General features: G+C 67.6%; 4 protein-coding genes across 6 annotated transcripts; 1 reads left to right on the top strand and 3 right to left on the bottom strand.

Moving 5' to 3' along the window:
• Positions 1 to 141: 141 nt before the first annotated feature.
• MRPL10 (mitochondrial ribosomal protein L10) lies at positions 142 to 4,956 on the bottom strand. Of its 2 annotated transcripts, none has more exons than XM_088068052.1 (5): positions 4,655 to 4,956; positions 3,829 to 4,001; positions 1,667 to 2,749; positions 1,449 to 1,593; positions 142 to 739 (listed from the first exon to the last, which is right to left on the bottom strand). In XM_088068052.1, the coding sequence occupies exons 1-5, from the start codon at positions 4,692 to 4,694 to the stop codon at positions 495 to 497; spliced, it is 1,686 nt and encodes a 561-aa protein (XP_087924178.1). In that variant the 5' UTR covers positions 4,695 to 4,956; the 3' UTR covers positions 142 to 494. The 2 variants fall into 2 exon arrangements, with proteins under 2 accessions (XP_087924178.1, XP_087924179.1); XM_088068053.1 differs by having other exon boundaries at positions 1,667 to 1,837; positions 4,655 to 4,746.
• LRRC46 (leucine rich repeat containing 46) lies at positions 2,756 to 7,919 on the top strand. Its single transcript, XM_088068059.1, has 9 exons — positions 2,756 to 3,656; positions 5,142 to 5,220; positions 5,292 to 5,352; positions 5,434 to 5,542; positions 5,923 to 5,969; positions 6,097 to 6,206; positions 6,412 to 6,481; positions 7,337 to 7,518; positions 7,595 to 7,919. Exons 1-9 carry the CDS (start codon positions 3,585 to 3,587, stop codon positions 7,897 to 7,899), a joined length of 1,035 nt encoding a protein of 344 aa, XP_087924185.1. The 5' UTR covers positions 2,756 to 3,584; the 3' UTR covers positions 7,900 to 7,919.
• On the bottom strand, positions 7,744 to 12,197 carry SCRN2 (secernin 2). 2 transcript variants are annotated; one of them, XM_005533798.3, is made up of 9 exons: positions 12,154 to 12,197; positions 11,525 to 11,701; positions 10,959 to 11,140; positions 10,168 to 10,367; positions 9,812 to 10,027; positions 9,066 to 9,231; positions 8,816 to 8,993; positions 8,202 to 8,371; positions 7,744 to 7,877 (listed from the first exon to the last, which is right to left on the bottom strand). In XM_005533798.3, exons 2-8 carry the CDS (start codon positions 11,693 to 11,695, stop codon positions 8,213 to 8,215), a joined length of 1,272 nt encoding a protein of 423 aa, XP_005533855.2. In that variant the 5' UTR covers positions 11,696 to 11,701; positions 12,154 to 12,197; the 3' UTR covers positions 7,744 to 7,877; positions 8,202 to 8,212. The 2 variants fall into 2 exon arrangements, with proteins under 2 accessions (XP_005533855.2, XP_087924181.1); XM_088068055.1 differs by having other exon boundaries at positions 11,525 to 11,696; positions 12,154 to 12,183.
• A 3,917-nt stretch (positions 12,198 to 16,114) lies between these two features.
• Positions 16,115 to 19,954, bottom strand: SP6 (Sp6 transcription factor). The gene is made up of 2 exons (XM_005533800.2): positions 19,847 to 19,954; positions 16,115 to 17,234 (listed from the first exon to the last, which is right to left on the bottom strand). Exon 2 carries the CDS (start codon positions 17,216 to 17,218, stop codon positions 16,115 to 16,117), a length of 1,104 nt encoding a protein of 367 aa, XP_005533857.2. The 5' UTR covers positions 17,219 to 17,234; positions 19,847 to 19,954.
• Positions 19,955 to 20,299: the final 345 nt, after the last annotated feature.

Raw genomic sequence — 20,299 nt, 5'->3', positions numbered from 1 at the left:
CTGGGATTTCCCTCTCCCACCCCCAGCTCTGCTCCCTCAGACCCCCGGAGCAGCCCTGGCCTCTCTCTCCACCCTCGGGGGGCAGGAACGTCCCCCCACCCCACCCCACCCCACCCACTCCCCAAAATTCCAGACAAGGCCTCAGCATTTCCAGACACTTTAATGGACACGACAGCGATCCCAGGCTGGGATCAGTGTTACAGCACACCCCCATTCCCAAGGCACGGGGCTGGGAGTGCCCAAAATCCCCCTGGGAGGGTCCATCCCGCGCTCCTCCTCCGCTGGCTGATCCCAGAGATCCCTGCTCACAGCTGGAACGCCGCTGGGATCTTCCCAAGGGAGCACAAGGGACTGGCGGGGCCTCAGTGCCAAACCTCCAGTCCCCGACCGCCCATTCTGGAGCCGATTCCATGGGAATTGCGTCCATCATCCTCCAATCCCTTATCCTGGGGGCTCCCACGGCCAGGGAAGGAATTGGTTCTCCATTTCCAGCGTCAGTGATTCCCAGAGCTCCGGCCCGGGGGAGGCTCCGCGGCTCCCCCCGTGTCCCGCAGCCGTCGGATGTGCTCGTCCAGGAGCGCCGTGAGGTGAGCGGGACCCCGCTGGAGCAGGGAGGAGGTTTGGGAGGACAGCAGGGACAGGGCTGCCACCGTCTGCCCCTGGGACACCTCCAGGGACGGCAGCCGGGCGAAGTTCTCCACTCCCTGCCGGCTCAGGATGGTGCCGTCGATGCAGGCGCCTGGAAAACGGCAGCTCGGGATGGGCATGGAATATTCCAGACCTTTGGGAAGGGACTGCTCGGCCCCGCAGGCTGCCCACCCCTCCTCTGCATGGACACAGCTCCCTCAGGGGGAGTCATTCCCAGTCCTGGGCCCTCATTCCCAGCCCTGGATCCTCGTTCCAAGTCCTGGATGAGCTTCCCAAGTGCTGGGCCCCCAGTCCCACCCATGGCTCCCATTCCCACCCCTGAGCCCCCATTCCCATTCCCAAACCCCCATTCCCATTCCCAAACCCCCATTCCCAGCCCCAAACCCCCATTCCCAGCCCCCATTCCCACCCCAAACCCCCATTCCCAAACCCCCATTCCAAGCCCCCATTCCCACCCCAAACCCCCATTCCCAGCCCCCATTCCCACCCCAAACCCCCATTCCCACCCCAAACCCCCATTCCCACCCCAAACCCCCATTCCCAAACCCCCATTCCCACCCCCAAACCCCCATTCCCACCCCAAACCCCCATTCCCACCCCAAACCCCCATTCCCAAACCCCCATTCCCACCCCCAAACCCCCATTCTCCACCCAAAACCCCCATTCCCAGCCCCCATTCCCACCCTAAACTCCCATTCCAAGCCCCCATTCCCACCCCAAACCCCCATTCCCAGCCCAAACCCCCATTCCCAGCCCGGACCAGCCCGGCTCCGCGCTCCCAGCCCGGGGCAGGCTCTCACCCAGCAGCACGACCTGTGGAACTCCCTTCAGCACCCGCAGCATCTCCCTGGCGCGCGCCTCGGGGCTCACCAGCAGCACGTTGCGGCACACGAACAGCGGCAGCAGGCTCCTCAGCTCGGACTGCGCCAGCACCGGCCGGATAACCTGGGAAACGCCTCGGGATCGGGCTCGGGAACAGCGGGATCCCCCCGAGCCCCCCGCGGGGAGCGGAGCTCACCTCGTTGAGGACGAACTTGACGTGGATGTTGTGCTTGCGCAGGAAGTGCCGCAGCGTGGCCACGTCCTCGTCCGGCAGCGAGTTGAACTGGCACACGGCCACCATGCGGCTGCCACGGAGAGCCTCCTCGGCCTGGCGCCGCAGCACCCGCGCGTAGCCGTCCTCCTGGGGCTGGAATGGGTGTGGGAATGGGAAATGGGGGATTTGGGAACATCCTGGAACAGGGAATGGGTGTGGGAATGGGAAATGGGGGATTTGGGAACATCCTGGGGCTGGGATGGGTGTGGGAATGGGGGATTTGGGAACATCCTGGGGCTGGGATGGGTGTGGGAATGGGAAATGGGGGATTTGGGAACATCCTGGGGTGGGAATGGGTGTGGGAATGGGGGATTTGGGAACATCCTGGGGTGGGAATGGGTGTGGGAACAGGGAATGGGGGATTTGGGAACATCCTGGGGCTGGAATGGGTGTGGGAATGGGAAATGGGGGACTTGGGAACATCCTGGAACAGGGAATGGGTGTGGGAATGGGGGATTTGGGAACATCCTGGGGCTGGGATGGGTGTGGGAACAGGGAATGGGGAATCCTACAGCCGCAGGACCCGCGCGTAGCCGTCCTCCTGGGGCTGGAATGGGTGTGGGGATGGGAAATGGGGGATTTGGGAACACCCTGGGGCTGGGAATGGGTGTGGGAACAGGGAATGGGGGATTTGGGAACATCCTGGGGCTGGAATGGGTGTGGGAATGGGAAATGGGGGATTTGGGAACCTCCTGGGACTGGGAATGGGTGTGGGAATGGGAAATGGGGGATTGGGAACCTCCTGGGGTGGGAATGGGTGTGGGAATGGGGGATTTGGGAACCTCCTGGGGCTGGAATGGGTGTGGGGATGGGAAATGGGGGATTTGGGAACCTCCTGGGGCTGGAATGGGGGATTTGGGATTGGGGAATGGGGGACTTGGGAATCCTACAGCCACAGAACCCATGTGTAGCCGTCCTGGAACAGGGAATGGGTGTGGGAATGGGGGATCTGGGATTGGGGGAACCCGACAGCCGCAGGACCCGCGCGTAGCCGTCCTCCTGGGGCTGGAATGGGGGACTGGGAACCTCCTGGGACAGGGAATGGGGGATGTGGGGAAGGGGGATGGCGTGGGACCCCGCTGTGATCCCACAGCTGAAGGTGCTGGGGGGAGATGATCCCAAGGGTTCTGAGGTGTTCCCATGGATCTCCAGGTGTTCCCATGGACCTCGAGGTGTTCCCATGGATCTCCAGGTGTTCCCATGGATCTCCAGGTGTTCCCATGGACCTCGAGGTGTTCCCATGGATCTCCAGGTGTTCCCATGGATCTCCAGGTGTTCCCATGGATCTCCAGGTGTTCCCATGGACCTCGAGGTGTTCCCATGGATCTCAAGGTGATCCCACAGATCTCCAGGTGTTCCCATGGATCCCGAGGTGATCCCATGGATCCCGAGGTGATCCCATGGACCTCGAGGTGTTCCCATGGATCTCAAGGTGATCCCACGGATCTCCAGGTGTTCCCATGGATCCCGAGGTGTTCCCATGGACCTCGAGGTGTTCCCATGGATCCCGAGGTGATCCCATGGATCTCGAGGTGTTCCCATGGATCTCCAGGTGTTCCCATGGACCTCGAGGTGTTCCCATGGATCCCGAGGTGATCCCATGGATCTCGAGGTGTTCCCATGGATCCCGAGGTGTTCCCATGGACCTCGAGGTGTTCCCATGGATCCCGAGGTGTTCCCATGGACCTCGAGGTGTTCCCATGGATCCCGAGGTGATCCCATGGATCTCGAGGTGTTCCCATGGACCTCGAGGTGTTCCCATGGATCTCGAGGTGTTCCCATGGACCTCGAGGTGTTCCCATGGATCCCGAGGTGATCCCATGGATCTCCAGGTGTTCCCATGGATCCCGAGGTGTTCCCATGGATCTCCAGGTGTTCCCATGGATCTCCAGGTGTTCCCATGGACCCCAAGGTGCTCCCACAGATCTCAAGACTCCACAGATGTGGACTCCCCTTGCTCCCAGCCCCACCTCCCAACCCACAGCACTCCACACCCTGTGCAGGCCGGGCCGGGCTCTGTCCCCCCGCCGTGCCCAGGCCCGCAGGAACCCCCTCCCGGTGCCGGTGCCGGTGCCGTGCCTCACCTGCCGCTGTTGCCCGGTGCCGTGGCGGGGCAGGCAGCGCGGGGGCACGGCCGGCCGCGGGGGCAGGAACTCGGTCAGGGCCAGCAGCTTCTGCCGCTGCAGGTGCATCGCCTTCCAGTGCCGCGTCACCGCCTTGGAGCCGCGCCGCAGCAGCTGCAGGGCGGGCAGCCAGGCTGCGGGGCAGCGCTCAGAACCGGCACCGGGACCGGCACCGGAACCGGCACCGACACCGGCACCAGAACCGGCACCGGCACCGGGCGCTCCCCAGCGCTGCGGGACTCCCGGCTCCGGCCCTGCCTCGGGCCCGCTCCCAGTCCTCGCCCCGGTTCCTGCCCCAAACCCGCTCCCGTTCCCGGTCTGTGCCCGTTCCCTGGCCCGGTCCCGTTCCCGTTCCCATTCCCGTTCCCATTCCTGTCCCAGCCCCAATCCGGTTCCAAATCCCGGTTCCTGTTTCAGTCCCGTTCCCATTCCCGTCCCAGCCCCGTTCCCGTTCCAGATCCCAGTCTCTGTCCTTCTCCCGTTCCCGTTCCTGTTCCCATTCCAGGCCCTCTGTCTCCGTCCCTGTCCCTCTCCCGTTCCCATTCCTGTCCCAGCCCCGTTCCCATTCCCGTTCCAAATCCCGGTTCCTGTTTCAGTCCGTCTCCCGTTCCCATTCCAGGCCCCGTTCCCGTTACAAATCCCAGTCTCTGTCCTTCTCCCGTTCCCATTCCTGTTCCCATTCCAGGCCCCTTTCCCATTCCCTCTCCCGTTCCCGTCCCAGTCCCGTTCCCGTCCCAGTCCCGTTCCTGTTCCCGTTCCTGTCCCGTTCCCGTTCCCGGTCTCTCACCCCGCCGCCATCGCGTCCCGCCGCCTCCCAGCGCCGCCATCTTGGCGCAAGGGTTTGTGGGAAGGTGGAGGACCCGCCACTTCCGGTGCGCCCCGTCTCCATAGCAACGGCGCGGCCTGGGCTCCTCCGAGCCCCCCGAAGTGAGGGAACTGAGCCCCAAAACCGGGGAACCGCTCCCGGTGAGCCCCCCTGGCCTTTCCGGGGCTCTCTGTGCCCCAAACCCATGGTACCGGCCCGGTGAGCTGCCGTGGCTCGATCTCAGGGGTCTCTAAGGGCTCCCCCATCCAGTGAGGCCTGGTCCCAGTGCCCCCCCTCCCCATCCCGGGGGTCTCTGGGATCCCCACACCGGCGCTCCCGCTCCCACTGCTCCCCTCAATTCCAGCGCCACAATCCCCCTGGATTATGGGGCGGGGGTCCCAGCACTGCCCCCCATCCCTGCAATCCTGACACCCCCAATCCGCAGCTTTTTCACCCTCTTTTCCCTCAGACCCCCACCCGAGGAGGGGACAAGGACCCCCCCCAGGCCACCCCGGCCATGGCTGAGCAAGGGGACAGCCCGTGTGGGGGTGAGTGAGACATTGGGAGGGGACAGGGGGGCTGCACCCCTGGCCTGGACCCTCACCCGCAATCCCCACAGCCCCCGAGGGGACACGGCCAGGAGTGACCCTGAGCGACAGCCTCGTCACCACCCGCACCTGGTGAGGATCCCACACAGCCTGGGCTGGCAGGGAGGGGGGTTCAGGACACCCCAAAACACCCCCCACTGTGTGTTCCTTCAGCCCCACGGGGCCGCTGCCCACCTCCACCCTCCGCTTGGACCGGGAGAACATCTCCTGCATCGGGAAACTCCGGAGGATGGCAGAGATCCACAGCCTCTACCTGCAGCAGGTGTCACACCCCCGGTTCTGCTCCGGTTTTCCCTCCCCAAAACCCAGAAGGGAACGGTTTTCCTCCGTCCAGGAGGATTTTCTCCCCCTCCCAGACCCACCCTGGAGGTCTCACCCCGTTCCCTCCCAGACAATGCCGACCCCACTGGAATTCCGGTGTTTCCAAACCCAACCTGAGGGTGCTCAGGGTCCTGAATTTTGGGATCTCTCCATGTCCCCCCACCCCATTCCCTGTCCAGAACCTCCTGTGGGACGTCGTGTTGCCTCCAGCATTGGTTGGAGCAATCCCAGAGCGTTCCCAAAATGCGATTTTTCACGCAGCAGGCAAGAAAAAAAACCCAAACAAAAAACACATTGGGGTTTTGCTGTTTTATTTCCCAGAACCAAATTGAGAAGATCGAGAACTTGGAGTCTTTTCCCAGCCTGAGGTACAGCAGCTCCTGCTCCCAAAGATTTCCATGGGTTCTCTGGGAAAAATGTGGGATCAAATTCCAGCCCTTGGGGCCAAGTGGGGCTGTGACATCTCCCCCCCCTCACCCTCCCTGTGCCCTCCAGGTTCCTCTGCCTGGCTGGGAACCGCATCCAGAGGGTGGAAAACCTGCAGGCCCTGCCCCACCTGAGCGCCCTGGACCTGTCCCACAACCAGATCCGGGCTCTGGACGCAGGTGGGGAGCAGGGACGGATCCAGGATTGCTGGAATTCCCATTCCCACCCTCCCTGCCTCAGTTTCCCCGGGCGTGGGGGTGAAACGCTGCTTTGGGAGTTGCCTGGGGAGGGAGGGGAAGCGCTGTTTGGGGGGGTTTGGGGGGAGCAGGAATTTGGGCTGGAGGGGCTCAGCTCCCAGCTCTGTCATTCCCTTTATCCCGGCAGAGGAGCTGCCCCGCAGCCTCCGGATCCTCGACCTGACCGGGAACGAGTGCAGCCGGCAGGACGGATACAGGTGGGGCAGGAGGGGGAGAACAACCCCCCAAAAAACCGGGAGAAGCCTCGGGGTGGCCTAATTGTGGCCTTTCAGTACCTCCAAGAGAGCTGGGAAAGGGACTCTGGACAAGGGATGGAGTGACAGGACAAGGGGATGTGGATTCCCCTATTGGGAGGGAATTCCTGGCTGGGAGGGTGGGGAGGGGATGGGATGGAATTCCCAGAGAAGCTGTGGCTTCCCCTGGATCCCTGGAAGTGTGCCAGGAGAATCTGGGAGCACGCTGGGGTAGTGGGATGCATCCCTGGATGGAACTGGATGGGATTTAAGGTTCCCTTCCCACCCAAACCATTCCATGGAATACCAATACCTGTCCCACCAAAGCCCAGGGATGTGAATCCCTGCTCCCCAAACCCCAGGGATGTGAATCCCTGCTCCCCAAACCCCAGGGATGTGAATCCCTGCTCTCCAAATCCTGGGAATGTGAATCCCTGCTCCCCAAACCCCAGGGATGTGAATCCCTGCTCCCCAAACCCCAGGGATGTGAATCCCTGCTCTCCAAATCCTGGGAATGTGAATCCCTGCTCTCCAAACCCCAGGGATGTGAATCTGAATCCCTGCTCCCCAAACCCCAGAGATGTGAATTCCTGTTCTCCAAACCCCATAGATGTGAATCCCTGCTCCCCAAACCCCAGGGATGTGAATTCCTGTTCCCCAAACCCCAGGGATGTGAATCCCCACTCTCCAAATCCCGGGGATCTGAATCCCTGCTCCCCAAACCCCAGGCCAGGCTCCGGTGGGCTGAGGGAGGATGGAACACCCACTCCCAATCCCACGGCTGCAGAGAATTTGGCTTTTCCTTCGTTTTTCCCGCAGGGATCTGGTGGTGGCAGCCCTGCCCCACCTCCTGCAGCTGGATTCCCAGCCAATCCATGGAGACACAGCTCGGAAAGAGGCAGGAGGAGGCTCCTGCAGCAGCAGCAGCGAGGAGGAGGAGGAGGAAGAGGAGGATGAGGAGCTGTTCCCTGAGCTGAGGATTCCCTTCACCGTGGACAAAGGTGCCCGGACGGGGACAGGACGCGCGGCACTCTTGGTCTGGCAGTGCCACATCTCCTGGGATTCCCGTCCTGGCAGATTTCCTGCTGGATGTGCACCGGGAGCTGGCCGGGCGGGCGCGGTGGAGGCGGAGGAAGAGCCTGGAGGAGCACCGGGCCCGGCTGGAGGAGCTGCGGGAGCTCCGGGCTCTGCTGCTGGACCCGGGGCAGGGCCAGCTCTGTCCCCAAGGGGCACAGCTGTCACCTCTGCCAGCATCCAGGGTGTCCCAGCGAGCTCCTGGCGCCATCCAGCCCCCAGGCAAGGCTCTGGAGAAGGAGCCTTGTGCCAAAGGAGCGGGGAATGGGCAGTTATCCCAAATATCCTGCAGCAGCAGCAAGGAATAAAGTCGTTATTCCCACCCCAATCCAGCTGGATGTCACCCTACAGCCATCCTGAGGGGCTGGAAATGGGGGAAAGCGCACAAGGGGCTGTGGGCAGGGCTCCCAATCCCATCCCATATCCCTGTCCTTCCCCCTGCACCTCATTCCAGGCCGTGGCCACCCCTCCAGGGTAAACTGGGGGCTGGGACCCATGGAGGGAGCCAGGAAGGGTCAGGGTGGGACTCCGGGAATGTTTTGGGACTCTGGGAATGTTTTGTGATTCCCTACCCGTGAAAAATGCCGTGGGGGAAGCCGAGCCCACCCACCTGTGTGGGGTTTAGGTGTAAAACTTCATCTCGGCCTCCACGCAGTCGAAGAAGAGGTCAGCCAGCTCCTCCGGGCAGGGGGGCACGGTGCCCTCCAGCAGCTCCCTCATCCCCTCCAGGCCCTGCTGCTCCAGCCCCCGCAGCGTCTGCAGGAGCCGCTGGCCCCGCTCCTGGGGGGAGCAGGGTGGGATCAGAGAGCTCAGGGAGTTTGATCCCATTGCAGGGTGGGGAAGGGTCTGCGGGGTCTGTGGGGTCTCTGGGCTCTGTGGGGTCTGTGGGGTCTCTGGGCTCTGTGGGGTCTCTGGGCTCTGTGGGGTCTGTGGGGTCTGTGGGGTCTGTGGGGTCTGTGGGGTCTGTGGGGTCTGTGGGGTCTGTGGGGTCTGTGGGCTCTGTGGGGTCTGTGGGGTCTCTGGGCTCTGTGGGGTCTGTGGGGTCTCTGGGCTCTGTGGGCTCTGTGGGGTCTGTGGGGTCTCTGGGCTCTGTGGGGTCTGTGGGGTCTCTGGGCTCTGTGGGCTCTGTGGGGTCTGTGGGGTCTGTGGCCTCTGTGGGCTCTGTGGGGTCTGTGGGGTCTCTGGGCCCTGTGGGATCTCTGGGGTCTCTGGGCTCTGCGGTACCGGGTCCTGCTCCATGAGCTCCAGCGCTGCCTGGTGCCGGCGGTACAGCTCGTGCCGCCGATCCACGGAGCTCCGGAATCTGGGGATCTGCTTGGCGGGATCCTGCAGGAAGGTCGGGGATCTCACCTGCGGCACCGGCTTGATGCCGGCCACGAACACGAAGGGCTTGAAGACAGACCTGGAGGAGAAGCTGGGGTGAGAGAGCAGAATTCCCGGGAATGCCACATCCCTGTCCCCACCTCGGCCCCACCTGGAGGGGTCAGGGGTGGCGGTGAAGAAGTGGACGCAGGGCAGGGCGGGGTCGCGGGGCAGCACGGACACCATGCTGCCGGCCGTGCGGAACCCCTCGGCGTCCACGCAGATCCCGCTGGCCTTGTCCCGCAGGATGGACATCAGCGTCTCCGCCGTGATGTGACCTGCAGGGACAGGCAGAGCCACCTCGGTGTGCCAGCTCGGCCATGGGCAGTGAGGTGTGGGCGGCCGTCCCCACCCCGGGCCCTGTGACCGGGAACTGGGGATGTGCCAGCACAGAAACAGCCTTTGGGGAGCTGTGGATGGGTGTTCCCGTCCCTGTCCCCATCCCTGTCCCCATCCCTGTCCCACCCCTGTCCCCATTCCTGTCACCACCCCTGTCCCTATCTCAGTCCCCATCCCTGTCTCCACTTCAGTGCTTCCACAAGAGCTCCTTGCCAGTGTGGAAGCAGCCCTTGGGGAGCTGTGGATGGGTGTCCCCACCCCTGTCCTGTCCCCACCCCTGTCCCTGTCCCTGTCCCTGTCCCTGTCCCTGTCCCTGTCCCTGTCCCCCTTCCTGTTCCTGTCCTGTTCCCATCCCTGTCCTCATCCTCATTCTTGTCCCCGTTCCTGTCCCATCCCTGTCCCCATCCCCACCCCTGTCCCCATCCTGTTCCCATCCCGATTCCTGTCCCCATCCCTGTCCCATCCCTGTCCCACCCCTGTCCCATCCCTGTCCCATCCCTGTCCCACCCCTGTCCCCACCTGCGTGCTGCTGCAGCAGCTCCTTCCCGGCCTGGAAGCGCGCCTTGGCAGCCTCCATGCGCGGGGGCTGCTTCTCCAGGGAGAACACCCGCGCGAAGCTGAACTCTCCATCCCCGCTCCACCAGCCCTGGCTCCGCGCCCGCTCCCGCAGCCCCGCGTGCTCCGCCGTGATGTCGCTGCCGATGCTCAGCTGGTTGGAGATGTTGCGGCTGCCCTCTGTGCCAGCCGGGGCCGAGGGGTCACTCGGGGTCACCCGGGGTCACCCGGGGTCACTCGGGGTCACTCGGGGTCACCCGGGGTCACTCGGGGTCACTCGGGGTCACCCCGTGCTCCCAGCGCGCCCGGTCCCCGCTCACCGCGGATCCGCTGGGCCGCCCAGTAGCGCCCGGCCGTCTCCAGGACCCAGGCCTCGGTGCGGTCGGCCAGCAGGAAGGTGTTGTGGTACACGAAGGGCACCGGCTCCTCCTTGCAGCTCCCGCCTTGGCCGTAGCGCTCCAGCAGAGCCGTGATCACCTCCAGCGCCTCCCGGGCAGAGCCGCCCCGCTCCAAAGCCAGCCTGCGCCGGCAGCGCCCGTCAGACAGCGCCAGGGGCTGGGACAGCGGGGACAGCTGTCCTCACCCTCCTCACCGTCCATCCTCATCCTCAGCATCCTCAGCATCCTCACCATCCTCACCATCCTCATCATCCTCAGCATCCTCACCATCCTCACCATCCTCATCATCCTCATCATCCTCAGCATCCTCAGCATCCTCATCATCCTCACCATCCTCATCATCCTCACCATCCTCACCATCCTCACCATCCTCACCATTCTCACCATCCATCCTCATCCTCAGCATCCTCAGCATCCTCAGCATCCTCACCATCCTCATCATCCTCACCATCCTCACCATCCTCACCATCCGTCCTCATCATCCTCACCATCCTCACCATCCTCACCATCCTCACCATCCTCACCATCCTCATCATCCTCACCATCCTCAGCATCATCACCATCCTCACCATTCTCACCATCCTCACCATCCTCATCATCCTCGTTATCCTCACCATCCTCACCATCCTCATCATCCTCAGCATCCTCAGCATCATCACCATCCTCACCATCCTCGCCATCTTCACCCTCCTCATCCTCCTCGCCATCCTCACCTCACCAGGTCCATGCCCAGCAGCGCCTCGCCCTCGCCCAGGGGCTCGCGGGTCCACACGCCCTCGTTGCCCACGCAGACGCCGCAGTCGTTGGCGCCCATCTCGGCACCCCAGAGCCAGGCGGGGCGGCTCAGCACCACGGCGTGAGTGCGCTCCGCCTGCTCGATCTCCAGGTACGTGCACTGGACACGGGGGACACCGTGGGGACACCGTGGGGACATTGTGGGGACGTCGTGGGGACATGGCAGGGACACGGTGGGGACACCATGGGGACACGGCGGGGACATGGCAGAGACACGGTGGGGACACGGTGGGGACACGGTGGGGACATGGTGGGGACACAGCAGGGACACTGTGGGGACACCGTGGGGACACCTGGCACGCTCAGTGCTCTGTCCCTGCAACCACCCTGTCACACTGGGGGTGCACTGATGGGGGACACAGAGGTGACACCTGTCACACACTGCCCTGTCCCTGCAGCCACCCCAGCCCAGGGTTGGGGACACACACCGGGGTGACCTGACGCACTGACCCCTACAGCCGCTCTGGCCGCAGCGCGGTCTCACCTGGACTTTGTCCCCAGGACGGTGGGTGGCAGCGGGGACATAGACGATCTCCTGGACCTCGTCTCGGGGACGATCGGCGTTCTTGCCGAAGATGACGGCGGGGGACGCCGTGTGCGGTGGCAGGGCCACAAAACAGTCGCAGGACGAGGGCACGGGAGCCTGCCCGGCCATCCTAAACTGGGTCAGGGCGGGCACCGAGGGCGATGTCAACCCCCTGTCCCTGCCCTGGGGGTGTCCCCAGAGCCCCTTTGGGGCGGGATGGGGGGGTCTGGAGACGTGAAGAGGTGTCTGGAGCTGGGGGGGCATCAGGGACCCCATGGCGGGGTGGGCACCCAGGAGAATGTCCACCCCCTGTCCCCGTCCTGGGTGTGTCCCCAGGGTCACTCTGGGGCTGGACACGGAGGGGCTGTGGGGTGACGCGGTCGCTGGAACTTGGGGGACATCTGGGACCGCACGGCGGGGTGAGCTGGGGGTACCCCCCACCCCGGGACCCCGCAGCTCCGCACCGAACGGAGCCGCCCCCCGCGCAGCCCCGGTAACCGGGACCCCCCAGCACCGACCGCGGAGCGGACCCGCTCCCTCCCAGCGCCGGTAACCGGGACCCCGCGGGCCCTCCCGTCCCCACGGACCTGCCGCTGCTCCCGCACCGCCGCCGCTGCCCGGGCCCGCCCCGGCCCGCCCTGTCCAGCCCCGGACGTGCGACGGCGGCGCCCGGTGGCCGGAGGCCGCACGGCGGCAGCGGCGGGGACCGGCACCGACAGCGACACTGGTACCGGCACCGGCACCGGCACCGACAGCGACACTGGTACCGGCACCGGCACCGGCACCGACAGCGACAGCGGCACCGACACCGGCACCGACACTGGTACCGGCACCGACACCGGCACCGACACCGACACCGGCACCGACACCGACAGCGGCACCGACAGCGGCACCCGCGTGGGTCGGGGGCGTTCCCAAAAGAGCTCAGGGACAGGAATCCAAATTTTCCTCCCGTGGGGCAGGGACGGGGGACCCGGGTGTGTGCTGGGGGGGGTCCCGTGGGTCAGAGCCCCCCGTGGGTCAGAGCCCCCCGCGGGCACCCCCGCACCCCCGTGCGCAGCTCCCCGCCCGGCCCGCGGTATGCGGACGGAGCTGCCGGCCAGCGCCCTGCCCGCGGGAGGACCCCGCGCGCCCGCCCGGCCCGAGGGGAGCAGGGTGGGACCCTCGTGGGGCGCTGGGCTGGTCCCCAGCCGTGTCACCCCCACACCCAGCAGCCTCCGGTGTCGCCGTCCTGAGAAGCCTTGGAGAGGCCGGGGTGGGGGGCGCGGGGCTGCACCCCTGAGCCCCCTGCTTTGGGGTCGGGATGTCGAACCCTTGAGACCCTTGGAATAAATGATTTGGGGTCAGAATGCCGGACCCTCAGATCCCTTGGCAGGGCTGATTTGGGATCAGGATTCCAGACCCCTGAGACCCTTGGAGGGGATAATTTGGGGTCGGGATTCCAGACCCCTGAGCCCCTGGGCAGGGCTGATTTGGGGTCGGGATTCCAGACCCCTGAGCCCCTGGGCAGGGCTGATTTGGGGTCGGGATTCCAGACCCCTGAGCCCCTGGGCAGGGCTGATTTGGGGTCGAGGTGCCCGAGTCCCTTGATAGGGATAATTCTGGGTCGAGGTGCCAAACCCTTGAGCCATTTGGAGGGGAAAATTTGGGCTCAGGGAGCGGGACCCCCGCGTCCTTCAGCAGGGATGGAGCCGGAAAGCCGGAGCGTGGAAAACACGCGGCGTTTATTCCAGTACAAAACCAAAAACCCCACAGCCCCGCAGCCTCTTCACAGCACAAACGCTCCCCTCGCAGGGCCGGGGGGCCCCCCCCGAGCCACCCCGCTCCATCCCCCCCCCCGCAGCCGCCCCCCAAGCCCGGGGCCCCGCCGGGCCGGTCCCTCCCTGCCCCGGGGGGGCGGCCCGGGGGTGGGTGGGGGACGCGGCGGTTCGGGGCGCGGGGCCGGGATCCCCACGCCGCAGCAGGCTGGACTGGTTTCCCGGCCGCCGTCCCTCCCCACCCGGTTTTACAGCCTTCATTGCCCCATCGCGGCAGGCAGAGCCCCGGGGGTGCGGGGGCTGAGCGCACCTGGGGGGGGCTGAGCGCACCTGGGCCCCCCCCCGGCTCTGAGCTCGCTGAGGCTGAACCCCGAGTCCCTCCGGGACCCCCGGCCCATCCGTGGGGTGCCCCAAAAGGCCAGAGCCAGCATCCCCAGATGCTGCTGGAGCCCGGCTCGGCCGCTAAAATCCCGTTGGTGCGACACGGTGGGACATTGGGGAGGGTCCTGAGCCCTCCCCCCCGGGGTCCCGTCGGGAGGTGAAATCCCATTTCGGGACCACCGAGGGGGAATTTTGTGCTGGAAAAGGCAAATGCCGGAGTCGGGGACGTCCTTCGAGAGCTGCGGACAGCCCAGGTCACCCGAGCCCCGCGCAGGGACCGAGGTGGCCGTGCCGGGGCTGGGGACACGTCCTCGCAGACCCCCCCCAGCGAGACTTCACCTCGTGCTGGGGGGTCCCAGCCCCACGGCTCGTCCCTGCCCCACGGCGCGGGGGGGCTGCTGCCAGCCCCTCACTCACCCATGGGGACAGGGACAGGGATGGGGACAAGGATGGGACCCTTTGAGGGGGGGTCCAAGCCGTCCCCATCCGCACAGCCCACGGCCACAGCTTCGGCCTGGGGACATCTGCTCTGCCCGAGCGGCAAAGCCTGGCTTCACCTTAATAAAATTAAAATAATTAATAATTAATAATTAATAATAATAATTAATAATTAATAATAATAAAACACTCAAAACCGAAGGCCTCGGGGCGCCCTCTGGGGCACGGACCCCGCTCGACTTCACCTCTACCCCTTCCCCCCTGACCTCGGGGTGCTCCGAGCCCGGGCAGCCCCCGATGCGGCCCCCCCAGAACCCCCAGGATGGGGCCAAACCGGGGGGTCAGCCCCCCCCCCACCCCAAATCTCTCCCCCCCCTCCCCAGATTCCCGACTGGTTTGAACTGGTGTTGGCTGGGGGGCAGCTCCGGGGGGACCCCCGGGTGCCTTGAGCAGCCAGTGACCCCCACCCCACCCCAAAATCCCCCCCTCCCCAGGTCCCGGGTTTAGCGTCTCCTTCTGTGTCCGAGGGGTTCTGCCAAAATCGGGGTGTAAGACCCCAAAAGATCTAAAAACCGAGATTCACGGACCCCCAGCCAGGGGTGCGGGACAAACACGGGGTGCCCTGGGGGACAGGGGGGCGACCCCAGGGGAGGAAAACTACGGGGTCCCTGGTGGGGGAAGCCCCGGGGGTGTCCCCGGGAGGTGCAGGGACCTGGGAAGGGACAGTGATGGGGTCCCCGGGGGGACGGGCAGCATGCACGGGGGGCCAGGCAGAATTCCCTGGAATGACGGGATCCCGGGGAGGGACGGCTACGGGACCACGGGGGGACAGGCAGCATGCACGGAGGGGACACGGGGGTCCCTGAGGGGACGGGGGGGGATGGCTGCGCTCCCCAAGAAGGGACAAGGGGACACGGGCAGCTCTCCGGGGGTGGGGGATGCCCCGCAGGGAGGGGCGGGGGTCTCGGGGCGGCGGGCGGGCAGCGCGGCCGTGCCAGGCCGGAGGAATGCGGCTGTCCCGGCTCTCCCGGGCCCGCGGCCGCCCCGGTGCTTCCCGCCCGGGGCCGCGGCGGTGGGTGTGGGAAAACTGCAGGTGTGCGCTTGGGCAACCTCCCGCCGCTCGCCGCTCGCCCGCCGCGGCCCCCGCAGCCCCCCGAGCTCCTCACGGCTCACATTCACGCAGGACTTCTATTTTTTTTTTTTTTTCTTTCCCTCCCCGTTTTAGCCACGGTTCAGGCCAAAAATGGGTTTCACATCCTCAAACCCCACAACCAAAGCGGGGCTTCAAGGAGTGGGGGAGCCCCGCCAGCTCAGCATTCCCAGATGGGGCAGGGGGATGTCGCCAGCCCCCGACCCCCCCGCGTGTCGCCCGGGGGTGACCGTGCCCCCCAAACCTCGTGGGCGACGGGAGAACGGGGCTGGCACGGGGTGGGGGCTGAGCCCGGGGTGCCACAGTTTGGAGGGGACCGTGGGGAGGGGGCCGGGGGGGCTGCGGCCGCCCTCCCCGAGAGGAGGCTCCCGGGTTTCTCCTCTCCCTCTCTCCCTTTCTCCTTCTCCTTCCTCCCCTTTGGGCTGGACGTGCCCGGGCAGCTCCCGCTCCTTCGGCTCCCATTGATGTTCCTCCCAAACAGCCCCGCCGCCTGCCAGCAGCCTCCCGAAAGAAAAAAAAGATTTGGGAAGCCGGGGGAGGATGAGGGTGGGGGGGGGGAAGGAGGGAGAACCGGGGCGGGAGAGCGGGAGCGGGACAAGTGAAACCGCCGCGGGGCAGCTCCGGCTGCGGCGCTCCCCAAACGCCGCGCCGGGGAACGGGGCCGCGCCACCAGCCCCTGTCCCCGGCCTCGCCACCGCTCCCGGCACAAGGTGCCAGCCCTGCGCCCACCCCCTCCCCAAATCCCTTCGGAGACCGGCCCCGAAGGGTCCCCCCGGCCCCCGCCCCACCTCCATCCGTGTCCCCCACCCGGGGCTCAGCGGCTCAGTTTGTGGGGGCGGCCGTGCCCCCCTCCGGCTCCCTCTTGCCTCCCTTGGCGGCCGACGGGTCCCCGGCGCTTTTGCCCTCGGGTTCGGCCCCGTCCTTGCCCCCGTCGTGCGTCTTCATGTGCTTGCCCAGGTGGTCGCTGCGCATGAAGGCGCGGCCGCAGACGGGGCAGGAGAATTTCTTGGCGCCCGTGTGGGTCTGGAGGTGCCGCTGGAGCTCGTCGGAGCGGGTGAAGCGCTTGCCGCAGAAGAGCCAGTTGCACACGAAGGGCCGGTCGCCGCTGTGCCAGCGCAGGTGGGCTTTCAGGTGGGAGGTTTTGGCGTACGCCTTCCCGCAGCCGGGAATGTGGCAGTTGTGCAGGTGCTTGCGCTTCACCCCCTCGGGGCACGGGCCCCCCCTCTCCGCCTCCTGGCAGTTGGGGCAGCGGCACGCCGCCTGCCCCCCGCCCCTGGGCACGGCCCGCCGGGCCCCCTTGGGCCGCCCCCCGCCCTCCGCCTCCGGCCCCCGCGGCTCCGGGGGCCCCTCCAGCGCCTTCACCCCCTCGGCCGCCAGGAGATGCTGCGCGGGCGGGGGCAGCAGGTGGGCGGGGGGCGCGCAGAGCTGGTGCTCGGCCCCGCCGTAGCCGCCCAGAGCCGCGGGCAGCCCGGGGTGCGCGGGCACCTGCAGCCCCCCGCCCTGCCCGGGGGGCAGCTCCATCCAGCTGGCTCCGGCGTGGAGGTCCCACCAATTGACACCTCCGCTCTCCTCGCCGGGGGCGCCGGGGTGCGGGGGCCGAAACCAGGGCTCGTAGGGATGCGCCATGTCCGGGGCGGCCGGCAGCAGCTTGGCGTAGGCTCCGGGGGTGGCGGGGCCGTCGGGGGGCAGCTCTAACCTCGGGGGGCCATGGGGCTCGTAGGCGCCGGGGGCGGCGAAGGCGGCGTCGTCGGGCCCCGGCAGCGGCAGCTCGGGCGGGGGCGGCGGCGAGGCGAAGTCGGGGGCCCCCGGAGCGGCGGGGCCGTGGGGCTGGAAGGGCTGGAGCGGCTGCAGGTCCAGGTGGGTCGGAGAGGCGCGGGGCGCGTCCGAGGGCTGGGATCCCAGGGAGCCGCAGACCGCCGTCAGCATTGCGGGGCGCACAGACCTGCGGGGCCGAGCGGGGAGAAGAGCTGTGAGAGGAGGGGGACACAGCTCTGCACCCCCTCCCCAATCCCTGCGCGCAGCGGCAGCCGAGGTTTGGGGGTCGCTGAGCCCCCGCCGAGGGGGTTGCGCTGCTCTGCGGCACCGCCGTGACACCGGGATGGTGGCGGCAGTTTGGGGGGGACGCCCCTTCCAGCCTCCCCTGCGGACCCTGGGCCAGCCGCTGGTGCCGGCGGGTCACGGATGCAGCCCGAAGGGGTCGGTGCCTCATTCCAAAATCCAAAGAAACCTCCGACATCTGCTTTGTCACCTCCCCGACTGCGTCCCCCAGCACTGCCCGGGACCCCAGGGGGACGTAGGTGGTCCCCCCAAGCCCGTGCCCCAACCACGAGGGGACACGGCAGCCCCGAGGCCAACCTGTCTCTCCCTCCTCCCAGGCGGGCTGGGAATCCATCACCCCCCTCAGCTCCCGCCCCGAGGCCAGGGCCCGGCTGGGAGCCCTCAGGCTGTTTTTTTGGGGGGGGCTGCACCCCCGGGCTGCTCGGCAGCGGGATGAGGCAGCGGAGCCGTGGGCAGCGCTTTGAAGCCGGGCTCGGGGCTGGCTCCGCCCGCTGCCCAGAGCCCCCGGGGCACCCCCAGATCTCTGGGGCACCCCCCGACCTCCGGGGCACCCCCAGACCCCCGGGGCCCCTTCAGCCTCCCGGCAGGGCGGCCGTGACTCCGCGGGAGCTGTGCAAACCCCACTGGGGACGGGCCCCACCCCGGTGTCGAAATCCACCTGCCGCCACCGGCTCCCGCCCCCCGGCTTCCCACCGGCGCCGCGGGGCGACCGAGACCCCCCCTCGCTGAAAGCCCCCTGCCACTGTCCGCTGTGGCCACCATCGCCTCCTCCCGGCCACCCCCACACTGCTCCCCCCCCCGCCCAGCGCCCCCGCAGGGACAGGGACAGACCCCTGGGGACACACTTGGGGGGTGCTGGAAGATTTGGGGTGGGGGATCCCCTGAACAGAGGGGCCGCAGCCCCCCAGTGCCCCCCACCCCAAGGCTGTGATTCCAGAGCAGGGAGAGGGTCCCCACAATGCTGCAGACCCCCCCCCTTTTCCCCTGCCAGGCATCACCCAGGAACTCCGGGGGACCCCAAAGATCGGGGTGGGAGTTTGGGGGGGTCCCCAAAATCGCCCGTGCGGGACCCACCCTTACCTGTGCTACCGACACAGGTGGGGGCTCGGCCTCGAGCTGGTGGCAGGATGAGCCCCCCGGGGGGGGCAGCTGAGCAGATTTTGGGGGCCCTGCTCCCCGGTGGGGGCTCAGCTCTGCCCACCCCCACCCTGGGGGCTGTCCCCGCCTCCTGGGGACACGAGCGGGGTCGGAGGGGGCTGGCACCCACGGGGCTCCCACCCGCACTGGTGCTCAGCGGGGTCCCCCCCAGACCCCCTGCACCCCACGAGCTCGAAATCGGGGCTCAGACCCACAAAACGTCACGGGGCTTTGGGGTGGCCGCTGGCACGGACAGATGTGGGGACAGAGGGACGTCCCCCGGCCCCCCCCGGACCCCCCACGGGCGGGGAAGGGACCCCTCCGTGCCGTCCGGGCTCGGTGCCACCCCATCAGATCCGGCACACCCCAACCCCAACGATCCCCCCTCGGCTCGGGGGTCCCACCGACCCCCGCAGCGCAGCCCCACCGTGACCAGTGGCGCCATCCCCCCATCCCAGCTCCAAACCCGGGGGAAAACGACCGGGATTGGGGGGGGGGACGTTGGGAGAACCCCCCCGTCCTCCTCCACGGGCCTGCCTCAGCCAGGCACGGAACCTCCCAGGACATTTTTCCATCCGGGAATGATGACAAAAATCCCCAGGGGCCCCCAGCGTCCTCCCTCCCTCCCTGGCGGGGCTCAGCGACGCGTTGGCCATTTCACCGCAGGGAAACTGAGGCAGCGGCGAGTGAAGCGTCCCGTGAGTCACGGCCCGGGCTGGGCAGAGGCGGCCCGGCCCCGTCTCCCAGCTCCGCCGGTGCCTCGCCCCGCGGCGGGGCCGGCCGGGCGCCGCTGCCCCCCAGCTCCGGGAGCCCCGACGGGGGGAACGGGGGCGGCGGCGGGGGCCGGGCCCGGGGGCTCGGGGGGTGCCGTGAGCCCCGGGGGATGCCCCGGAGCCGGGGGGACGCTGCGGGGTCGGGGTTGTCCCCACCGCCCGAGCCACGGCAGCGCTCCCCGAGCCGCAGAGGGGCTCCCCGGGGATTTTTTTTGGGGGGAAGGGGGGAAACGGGGCCGCACCGGGGGCGGCGGGGACGGGGGGGTCGGTCCAGCCTGTCCAGCCCCTCGCAGGACTCGGCACCGGCGCAGGGGACTCGGCAGCACGGGAGGGGTCTCGGTCCCGAGGGGAAGGGGGTCGCGCTGGAAATCGGAGCGGGGCGGGGGGGGGGACACAGCGCGGCGTCCCGGGAGCCCCGGGGCTCGGTGGCCAGCGGACGCTGGGGGGTGGCGAGCAGGGACTTGCCGGGGCCGGAGCGCAGCGGCCGCGTCGCAGCCGTCGGTCAGGGCAGCCACGTCCCCGGGACCATCCCGGGACCATCCCGGGGGTGCCACCGCCGAGCCCGGTAGCACCGGGCGGTACGTACGGGTCTAGCGGCAGCGAGGTCCCGGCGGCTCCGTCCTCATCGGCGTGGAGCGGGCGCTGCTTCCCGAGGGGACCCCGAGGGACCCGCGCGGCTCCCCAGGGACGGGGCACCCACTGGGCCGGGCGAGCAGGAATGGCCGGGTCCCAGCCCGGCGGCCGGCTCTATCCTCCGCCCCCCCGCCCAGCTCCACCCCCGGCCCCGGTGATTTTAACCCTTGGAGGCAGAGCCGCGGCCCCGCCGCTTGACAGGAGCCGGCTCCGGTCCCAGGATCCGGCGGATGAAAGCGGAGGGAGGGGACGGGAAGTTCGCAGCAGACACCGCAAACAGGGGGGTAATTAAAGAAGAAAGCAACAACCGCCTCCCTCCCGCGCCCGTGGCCGCCTCCTCCTGACACCCCCACCCCCCCCGGGGACCCCCGGGCGCCCCTTCTGTCCCCACCCCCACCCAGACACC

This window comes from Pseudopodoces humilis, chromosome 29 (assembly GCF_049639895.1).
Source record: "Pseudopodoces humilis isolate 2021_Gansu_Grassland_sample_001 chromosome 29, ASM4963989v1, whole genome shotgun sequence".
Classification (NCBI taxonomy): Eukaryota; Metazoa; Chordata; class Aves; order Passeriformes; family Paridae; genus Pseudopodoces; species Pseudopodoces humilis.
The sequence above is the reverse complement of the archived record's forward strand: the minus strand, read 5'-3'. Positions and strand labels throughout refer to the sequence as shown.

What these genes read in the sequence shown, in the direction of transcription:
- LRRC46 (XM_088068059.1), top strand. Translation starts at nt 3,585, where the DNA reads ATGGATCCCGAGGTGTTCCCATGGATCTCCAGGTGTTCCCATGGATCT. An exon ending in GATCCGGGCTCTGGACGCAG is followed by an intron (nt 6,207 to 6,411) that starts GTGGGGAGCAGG and finishes TTATCCCGGCAG; the next exon opens with AGGAGCTGCCCCGCAGCCTC. An exon ending in AGCCGGCAGGACGGATACAG is followed by an intron (nt 6,482 to 7,336) that starts GTGGGGCAGGAG and finishes TTTTTCCCGCAG; the next exon opens with GGATCTGGTGGTGGCAGCCC.
- MRPL10 (XM_088068052.1), bottom strand. Translation starts at nt 4,694, where the DNA reads ATGGCGGCGCTGGGAGGCGGCGGGACGCGATGGCGGCGGG. An exon ending in GCACCGGGCAACAGCGGCAG is followed by an intron (nt 2,750 to 3,828) that starts GTGAGGCACGGC and finishes CCCCCATTCCAG; the next exon opens with CCCCAGGAGGACGGCTACGC. An exon ending in TCCACAGGTCGTGCTGCTGG is followed by an intron (nt 740 to 1,448) that starts GTGAGAGCCTGC and finishes GCCGTTTTCCAG; the next exon opens with GCGCCTGCATCGACGGCACC.
- SCRN2 (XM_005533798.3), bottom strand. Translation starts at nt 11,695, where the DNA reads ATGGCCGGGCAGGCTCCCGTGCCCTCGTCCTGCGACTGTTTTGTGGCC. An exon ending in GCCACCCCTGACCCCTCCAG is followed by an intron (nt 8,994 to 9,065) that starts GTGGGGCCGAGG and finishes CTTCTCCTCCAG; the next exon opens with GTCTGTCTTCAAGCCCTTCG. An exon ending in AGCTCATGGAGCAGGACCCG is followed by an intron (nt 8,372 to 8,815) that starts GTACCGCAGAGC and finishes TGCTCCCCCCAG; the next exon opens with GAGCGGGGCCAGCGGCTCCT.
- SP6 (XM_005533800.2), bottom strand. Translation starts at nt 17,218, where the DNA reads ATGCTGACGGCGGTCTGCGGCTCCCTGGGATCCCAGCCCTCGGACGCG.